At 54.2% G+C, this 8,717-nt stretch overlaps 3 protein-coding genes across 3 annotated transcripts; 2 read left to right on the top strand and 1 right to left on the bottom strand.

The window, feature by feature from the left end:
• The first annotated feature begins 76 nt into the window (after positions 1-76).
• On the top strand, positions 77-2,316 carry V1518DRAFT_51587 (zn 2cys6 transcription factor). Its single transcript, XM_066906613.1, has 2 exons — positions 77-107; positions 222-2,316. Exon 2 carries the CDS (start codon positions 279-281, stop codon positions 2,151-2,153), a length of 1,875 nt encoding a protein of 624 aa, XP_066762548.1. The 5' UTR covers positions 77-107; positions 222-278; the 3' UTR covers positions 2,154-2,316.
• V1518DRAFT_444630 (uncharacterized protein) lies at positions 2,096-3,316 on the bottom strand (the record flags this gene model as incomplete). Its single annotated transcript, XM_066906451.1, has 2 exons — positions 2,096-2,899; positions 2,955-3,316. The coding sequence occupies 2 exons, from the start codon at positions 3,314-3,316 to the stop codon at positions 2,437-2,439; spliced, it is 825 nt and encodes a 274-aa protein (XP_066762547.1). The 3' UTR covers positions 2,096-2,436.
• Positions 3,317-3,980: 664 nt separating this feature from the next.
• On the top strand, positions 3,981-5,547 carry V1518DRAFT_410483 (isoflavone reductase). Its single transcript, XM_066902612.1, has 2 exons — positions 3,981-4,234; positions 4,289-5,547. Exons 1-2 carry the CDS (start codon positions 4,166-4,168, stop codon positions 5,231-5,233), a joined length of 1,014 nt encoding a protein of 337 aa, XP_066762546.1. The 5' UTR covers positions 3,981-4,165; the 3' UTR covers positions 5,234-5,547.
• Positions 5,548-8,717: the final 3,170 nt, after the last annotated feature.

Raw genomic sequence — 8,717 nt, 5'->3', positions numbered from 1 at the left:
CCACAACCCGTTTTAACAATGAAACATTGACCAATTGTGGAAAGCAATATAATATTCAGCTACAATCAGTAAAAATCCGAAACTTTCATTAGGCAGTATATAGCAATGTAAGTATGACCAGCGATGGTCCGTCGAGCCCTGGCTGAGAACGTCACGTGCCAACAATCACGTGTTAAGTTCAGTTCAACCAAAGCCCATGCTCTCGATGCTAACGTGTGCAGTTTAAGTCCTATAATGCTGTCGGATAAGCCGACTGCATCGGCAACGTTATAGCTGCTATGTCGGCGAGAGCAAGCGGGCGCAAACGAGCGAGGAAAGCTTGCGTACCCTGCCACCAGCGCAAGCGGAAATGCAACAGCGAGTTTCCGTGCGGCACCTGCACGACCTATGAGTACAGATGCAGCTACAGTGATGATGACAATGAAGATGTTGCTAGCATCGCAACTAGCACTGTGGCCAGCACAGCGGCCAGCATCGCAACCAATACAACACATGTCCAGCTTCCAGTTAAGCGGGTCAGACTGGATAGCGAGAAGGGCGCGACAAGTCGACCGACTGCCACATCGCGCAGCGTTGGTGTTCCTTCGCCAGCGGCTTCCGGTCCTCGAGAAGGGGACGGATTGTCGTCTTCTATCAGGAGCCCGTCCACGGCCACACCACCTGGCGTGTTCGACGCGCACAAGGCCAAGTACGCCGGAGCGTCGGCGGTGATGGCGTTCCCGCACATTCTGGGCGGACTTCTGGGCTCCAACAGCGCGCCGAAGCTGCACTCGCTGGCCTACAGCTTTGGCAGACGACCCGAGGCAGCCGCGGCGACAAGTGCCAGCGCACCGCCCGTGGCGCTGGGGACGCTCATCTCGGAGGAGGACCTGCGCTATTATTCAGACGTGTACTTTGCTTCGGGGGCCCCGATCTGCGACGTGCTGGACCAGCGCGTCTACTCCCAACGGTGCAGCAACTACTACCGCGATTCTTCATCCTCTTCCTCTTCTTTTTCTGGTAATGTCGTCTTCGGGGCCATCGCTGCCGGCGTGGCCGCGTTCGGTTCGTTTCTGTCGCCCGTCGGACACCCGCAGGAGGAGGTGCTGGTACGATATTCCAAAGCCATTCTGGACAACCCGGCCTCGGTGCGTGTTCTCGGCATTGACCACATTGTCGCCTGGGCGCTGCACGTGTCGTACCTGCGCGCCACCAGCCTGCCCGACAACGTGTGGATGGCTTCGTGCACGATGATGCATCTGTGCGAGATGTTAGGGCTACACGAGGAGGAAAACATCCAGAAGCTTGTGTCTGCCAACCCTGATCTCGACCTTGACCTCGACCAAGACCGGCTGCGGCGCATCTTCTGGGTCACGTGGGCCGGCCACCACATCATGGCCTACGAGTATGACCTCTCGGCCGTGGCGTTTCGATCGGTCACGTGCCAGGCCATTCGCCCCGCCAACGGGTCAGTGGCCGACCAGTTCGTGCAGATGGCGCAGATCATCCCGGCGCCGAACTCGCCGTTCCGTCTGCGCGAGGGTGAGTCATTGTCGCTGCGCGAGGAGCTGTGTGGGCGTTTGCGCGCGCTGGCTCAGCTGCCGTTCACAGATCCGTTCCTGGTCGTGACCAAGGCCGACCTTGCCTTCTGCTTCTACCGGCGTCTCCACCAGTTGGGCATTTCTGACGCCAACAACAGCGACAACAAAAATATTCTGCAGCTTGTTGTAGATGCTGGAAACGCAGCGGGGGTGGCGGCGCTGCAGCTCGTTGGCCAGGGCCGTCTGTTCTGGAACATCATTGGCAGCGCCTTCCAGTACATCTGCGTGCTGCTGGCCATGGACACGCCGGTCGCGTCGGCGCACATTGCGACCGCTTTCGCGTGCCTAGAGCGCCTCACCATGGCCGTCGACACGCGGCTGACGCGCGAGGCCCTGTCGATGGCCCGCCACCTGCTCAGCCTCAGCATGGCCAAGAAGCGGAGAGAACTGGCCGTGCTGGAGGCCGTCGAGGCAACTTACCAACCGGTGGTAGTGCAGATGCCAGCAGACCTTGACGCTGACATCAATGCAGACACCAATGCGGCTGCGGCGGCGGAACCAGAAGTCGATTGGGACCTACTCAACTGGGAGCAATTCCTCATCGAGCCCTATCGATCGATGTTTGAGTCGTGACTGAGTTTCCTGGCTTGCAGATTATTATACATGTGAGGGTAAATCTTCTCAAGCTAAGATAGGCCTAGACTCATCGGCCTCCTCGATTTCCTCTTGGCTTTCCTTCGGCATGTCGGACTATTACCAGCGCTTGAGAAAACAAAAGAGCAGCGCCATCATCACCGCCAGACCAGTTCGGCCGAAACCCATGTAAAACGCGCCCGGCAGCCGCGCAGGACGTTGCGGCCGCCATCGTTGACCTATGATTCGACCGTGCCGGTGAACTCCAGCCGATGGAAATGGATTAGTTGACAAAGGTGGTGACCAGCGACCCGGTGGGGCCCTGAATGTGCCGCAGCATCGCCTGGCTCAGCACAATGGTGGCGGCCGGACAAGAAATGTCCATGTTCCAGGGAAAGAGCACGATGCCGACAAGGGTCTGCGCCCCGTACGTCTGGTGCAGCTGCATGGTGGCAAAGAGGATACCACCAACCAGAAAGGTCAGCATAGTAAACACCGTGACGGTCAAAGCCCGGAAGTGGCAGAGCGAGAGGCCTGTCGTGAGCGCGGCTAGGATGCCGCAGATCGAGATTGGCATGAGCTGGGCTGACGACGTGAGAATACTCTGGCCGCGCAGCACCACGAGTGCGTTCCGCATGTAGTGGACAAAAATGCGAAAGCTCGACCAGCCAGCACTGACGCAGGAGAGCGTGAACAGGGTGTCAACCTGCGCAGCGCCAAAGGGAACCAGGGGATGTTGCACGCGCCTCTCGATGACGACAGAGGCGACACGCGAAAACGCCCATGATCAGCATGACATACGGCGTCGGCCAGCCCACCACAGTTCCCTGGTTCCGGGCAAAATTGAGGAGCACCAAAGCTTTGACGCCGGTGGCAGACCCAAAGATGTCGACACTCTGCCAGGTGCTGGATTTGTACCCATCTCTTCCGGGTCCCCTGTCATGCTCGTGCGGCTCTGGAAAGACGACGTCGTCCATGACGGACAGCAAGATGCGGGCAGCGGCCATCACTAAGTACGGCCATGACCACCAGGCCAGATCCGACAGCAGGCCGCTAAATAAGGGTCCCGGTAGAAATCCGATTAGCGCTGTGGTGCTAAACAAGCTGAACAACAGGTTCTGCCGCAGTTTGCCCGGCTCGTAGCACAGCCCGACCAGGGCCATGGCGTTGGACAGCAGCAGTGCCGGGCCGATGCTTTGCATGGCGCGAAAGAAAGCGAACCAGGCCGGGCCGCTGTATACGGCCACGCCGGTCCGGACGGACAAGAGCGCAAACCAGACGAAGCCACCGACGAAAAACCGCTTGTCGTCAAAGCCAGCCGGCCATCAAAATGCACGTGCTCACGGCGGGCGAGTACACGCCTGAGAACCAGCTTACCTTGGCCAGCTCGTTCTCGATGCCAAACGACTGGGCAATGATGTGCTGAGCATAATGCTCATGGGCAGCCCGGCCTGCGCCAGGAGCTGTGCCGCACAGATGACGGTCGCAAAGAGGGCTTCGCCGCTGCGCGAGAGGTTGTGCACATGAGCATGCGGGGTGGTGTCGATGTTGTCGATGTAAGGGGAGCTATCAACGAGTGTCGTAGTTTCTCTTTCCAAAGCCATTGTCCGGGGGAGGTTGGTTGTAATGGAAAGGAACGACTTGAAAGCTCGAATATTTATCTTTATTTACATCCAATTTATAATAAATCTACCTTGCACGTCTACATTACTCAAGAGTCAAGACAGTCGTTTTCATGTTGTTTCCTTGCTTGTCATCGCCGCAGTAGCCGCGGCTGGTGCGGCCAGTGCCGCGGCTACTGCGGCGATGACCAAGCTGTAAGCTTACGTCTTGCCCGCCGTACAGGGGATAATCGTCATTTCATTGTGTCGTGCTTAATTTGGCTGCCTTTGAATATCGAGCCGGAAATGCATAAATATAGAGAAGACGGACAAATCCTGGGACCTCTTTGATCGTCATTGACCAGGAAGAACTTGCTCATCTCGCAAGAAACCTCACACAAAAAAGTCAAAATGCTTCGTTACGCTAAAACCCAGCCTTTGGGTTTCAAGAACGCCATTGAGCGGGTCGCCATTGTCGGGGTAAGTATATTTTTGGTCAACAGAAACTCATATAGAACACCACTAACAGACCAGGCCGGAGGCACTGTTGGATCCCACATCACCGCTGCTCTCCTCGGGACGGGTAAGCACACCGTCAAGGCTCTCACCCGTAGAGACAGCAAGACCAAGTTGCCAGCAGGCGTGATTGCAGCGCCGATCGACTACAACGACCCGGCCAGTTTAGTCGCCGCTCTCAAGGACCAGCAGTTCTTCATCATCACCATAGCGCCCACCGCGCCGCGCAACACCCACAGCAAGCTGGTCCAGGCTGCGGCAAAGGCTGGAGTGCCGTATGTCATGCCCAACGGCTACGCCGGCGACGTCGAGCAGGTCCAGTTCGGCCAGGATACGCTGATGGGCCCCGCGGCCAAGGCCCAGCGCGACGAGATCGAGCAGCTCGGCATGCGCTGGGTCAACGTCTGCTGCGGCTTCTGGTACGACTACAGCTTGGCCGGTGGCTCCGCCCGGTTCGGTTTCGACTTTGACAAGCGTGCCCTCACCCTCTACGACGACGGCAACACCAAGAACTCGGTCACGACCCTGGACCAGGTCGGCCGCACCGTTGCCAGGCTGCTGAGCCTCAAAGAGCTGCCCGAGGATGAGGCGGACACCAGTCTGACCATCTCGCAGTTCTGGAACCGCCCCGTCTACGTGACCAGCTTTGTCCTGAGCCAAAACGACATGTTTGCCAGCGTCAAGCGTGTCACCGGCACCACCGACGCCGACTGGACCATCACCTCCGAGCCGTCCAAGCAGCGCTACGCCCAAGGCCTCGCCCAGGTCAAGGCTGGCAATATGGCCGGCTTCAGCAAGCTGCTGTACGCCCGCGCCTTCTATCCCGAGGACCCCGGCAACCTTTCCGCCAAGGCCCAGAACAAGCTTCTCGACCTGCCGGAGGAGAGCCTGGACGAGGCCACCAAGAAGGGTGTCGACCTGGTCGAGGTCCTCAAAGGCCGCGCCGAGCGCATGGCAAACTAGATGGCGCAATGTAACCTAGTAACCTATATCTCCCCTCATTTTTTTTTCGACAATGTAGATTGCTTGCCTTTTCACTCGATTAAATATTCGCTGAATTATTTTTTTAAATTTCTGTATAATCTTCTTTCAGCAATGTGCCTCTGTTGACAGTTCTGTAAGGAAGAGCCCAACGCCTGATAGGTCAAGGTAACAGACTTGTCAGTAGTCTGTATGTGAGAGATTTGTTATAGCATAGACTCGCCACTGTCGATTCAACAGTCAAGGAATCTCAAAGCGTATCCAAAAAATTGATGTCACTAGTCTTCTGCTTCCACATGATAGACACCTGAGTACCGACCACATAATCACATTTAAATGCTTATTCTCACAAGCATGATCGTCAAGTCCAGTGTGTACTTTTTCATGGTATAATCCACCACAATGGTCTCCAGAAAAAAGTTGCCTTCCTCTTCGCCGCGGAAGCCGAAATGGATGGCCTTCGCGTTCCTGATATCGATCGATTTCGCTGCCCTGTTGTCCATGCAATACTCGCCAAGAAAAGGGCCGCATCCTAGTGTTTGTAGTCTATGCGGAACCCGGTGGTGACCTCCACGTCCCTTTCTCAACAAGAGATACGACCGGATGTATGGCGTGATCTGAGTCGCATCTTTCTAGGCTCGCCTCAACAAAACGACGTGGTTCAGTCCACTTGTCGTACTTAGGTTCGCTCACTCTGCTTGCTTTCCAAAATTTACCAGATGGCATTTCCAGAACTCCTTCTATGACATCGACGCTGGCACCGTTTTGCGACAGGTTATCATAGATCCGTGCCCGTGCACCATATGGATTCAGAGTGCACACAGAAACAAACCGGTATAATTCATCGCAGTACTGTGCATTAAATTCAACAGTCGCAATGGGAATCATGCTGTGGATGCCGGTAGCAAGGGTGAGGCCCAATCCGGGGAGCTCAGGAGAACGCAAGTACATGTCCGCGAGGCATTCTTCATGCGGCATGCGGCAGTAAACCCAACAGCCCGGGCCTGGCAATGTCGCACTGAATTCCTAGTACAACGACGACAAAGCGGACGCAGCCTCGTCTGTCTTGTGTGCCAGCACCTTGAGAACTGCCATTGTGGAAGAAATCCGAGTAGCCTGTTGTATTTTTCCTATTGGCAACAAACAAGGTTATCCGGTTCTTATTCCGCTCCCATTGATACTGGTTGCCTCAGTCGGAATCAAGACAGAAAGGGACCGTAGTATAGGTGGTGGCATAGGCATTGGCCAGAGTAGCCTCTCGTGACTGATGCGACTCACAGCGCAAATATTGCGTACTTTGATAGCTTGGAGGAGTGGAGATGCGAAAAACAATTAGTTAGCTCACATTCCAAAACTTGAAAGCAAATGCAAGTCAGTCCGCAAACGCACATCGCATCACTGATACGCAGCCCGGCGATATGGGAATTTAAGTCGTCCGCCACCACAACGAGAAATTTTCACCAGCTGTGTCCAATTCAGTATCCAATCTCGCGATGGACTGCGGCACAGTGTCTTGCGAATCAGAACAGATCACTCCACGGATACCCAGATGATATTCGAGAACATGGAGAACTTTTTGTAGCGCTGCATGTTTCTCGTCCATCACTTGACAAAGACCGGAATGGTTCCTTCACGGTACGAATCGAGGCTCATCAGGGAATCTAGTGTGTTCGTCAGGTGGGACAAGTATGGCACGCCCAGGATCTTGAGATAATGTACCCAGATATTCTTGTCTAGGTCGATCCTGCCAGGGCGGCTATACTCCGTCAAAGAAGTCAGAGTGCCTGTTCTGCCTCACCGGCCAAAAGAGCTTGAGCGTCTCGGCCCAAGCATATATGGTTATCATGTGGTCACATATAAGAGCCCAGATCTCGGCTGGGAGTGATGGTTTGAGTATGGTTGCAGAAAGAACCTCTACCAGTTCTGAGAGATTCTGTTGAAGGCGACTCTTGTCCAGATACGGCAAGGGTGGGAAACCGTGCCCAGCGAGCTTAAATGGACATCACCGCATTCGTATCCATATCTGCCGCCTCGAGACAGTACTTGTGAAGGCCATATGCCGAGTGGCAGTCCTTGGGCCGCTGTTCCTTCTCTGACAGTAGACTGACCCGACTGAAGCCGGGATCGAGTGTGTGTTGGAAGTTGAGAGTGAAGGTGATGGGTGATGTAAGCATGGAATTGATAATGCCGCCAGAGGTCGCTTGTAGCAAAGTAGAGCGTTTGGACGACCAGAACACGGATGAGATGAAATTCTTTCCCCCGCACGGCTATCTTTCACACGTACGAACCATGACGTCTGGCTCCTCCTCAAAGAGGGAACCGGCACTGAAAACATCAGTGGGAAAAATAGTATTCGTCGCGAACAGGTGTCATAATGTCATTTCTATGCGGAGGGACAATATGGTAGCGACAGGACGTTAACAACCTAACAGGCAGCTACCGCATATCGTGTCTATTGCGGTGAGAGAAAATTTTAACCGTAGAAGAAGCAGAAGAGCTAGGTAAATCCGGAAGTCTGGGAAGCGGGAATGGATGGACTGTTAATCTTTTTTTGGCTCACTGATGATGTGGGAACTACCTAACTTAAATGGTGGACCCTTCAGTTTTAGCCTCAGGGGCTCCCAGGCTGAGACAGCAGGCTAAATAACACGAAAATCATAACACACTTGGTAAAACACAGCGCTAGACCTCAAGTCTCCAAATTTTTGCTCCCCACCCTTCTGTGGTTACTCCCCAGGATCTTCCTTCGCGTGCATTGCCTGCCGGATTTGGCGTGCCACATTGTCGAGTTTGGCAGGCTGCGCCTCCAATTTGTTTGCTGTCCCGCGTGTCCATGCACAGTCGTAAGGCATGAAATCCCTCGCCGCTTTCCTCTATTGTACATGTTAACTCACCGCCTACTAAATTCCGTTCCATCTCCCACCGCTTTCTTGAATAAACGATGCATAACACCCGCTGCTGTTACCTCCTCGTTCTGGAATCCGACACGACCGACTGTTCAGAATCACTGTTCAAGCCAGGCTCTTGACCCCCCAGGACGGAATGTGTCCTTGCATTGGGATGGCCTCTTACTAGACAATGGGCTTTCTTAACTCACACCTCCGTTGGCCCGCTGGGTTAAGGTGCTACTCAGGAAGTTACCAGGGAAGTCGACAAAATTGATCTAGACAATTCAGCACTGCTTCGCCACTCCCTAAGATTCTGATTAACAAAATCACCGTGCTTGTGAGGCACCAGCTGCTAGTCGGCGGAATTTCGAAATATAAACCCAACTCTGGTCCGGTATTTGCTCTTTGTTCCCCCTCTTTTGTTTTCCATTACGGTTTAGTAATTGTGTGGTAAATTTGGAAGATGAGATGAGTTTTGGCAATGGTGCGAATTTTTTTCTGCAGCCTAATTATGGTTTCTATTTAGTCAGTATTCCTGGCTGCCTCTCACCAAGTATGTGGAGTAATATTTTGTTAGC

This window comes from Limtongia smithiae (genome assembly GCF_038497785.1).
Source record: "Limtongia smithiae strain NRRL Y-17922 unplaced genomic scaffold V1518scaffold_1, whole genome shotgun sequence".
Taxonomy (NCBI): domain Eukaryota; kingdom Fungi; phylum Ascomycota; class Lipomycetes; order Lipomycetales; family Lipomycetaceae; genus Limtongia; species Limtongia smithiae.
This window is presented reverse-complemented; position numbering and strand designations above follow the sequence as displayed.

Bases quoted from the DNA above. Each gene is read 5' to 3' on its own strand.
- V1518DRAFT_51587 (XM_066906613.1), top strand. From the start codon at position 279: ATGTCGGCGAGAGCAAGCGGGCGCAAACGAGCGAGGAAAGCTTGCGTA.
- V1518DRAFT_410483 (XM_066902612.1), top strand. From the start codon at position 4,166: ATGCTTCGTTACGCTAAAACCCAGCCTTTGGGTTTCAAGAACGCCATT. The intron at 4,235-4,288 runs GTAAGTATATTT...CTAACAGACCAG, and splicing joins AGCGGGTCGCCATTGTCGGG to GCCGGAGGCACTGTTGGATC.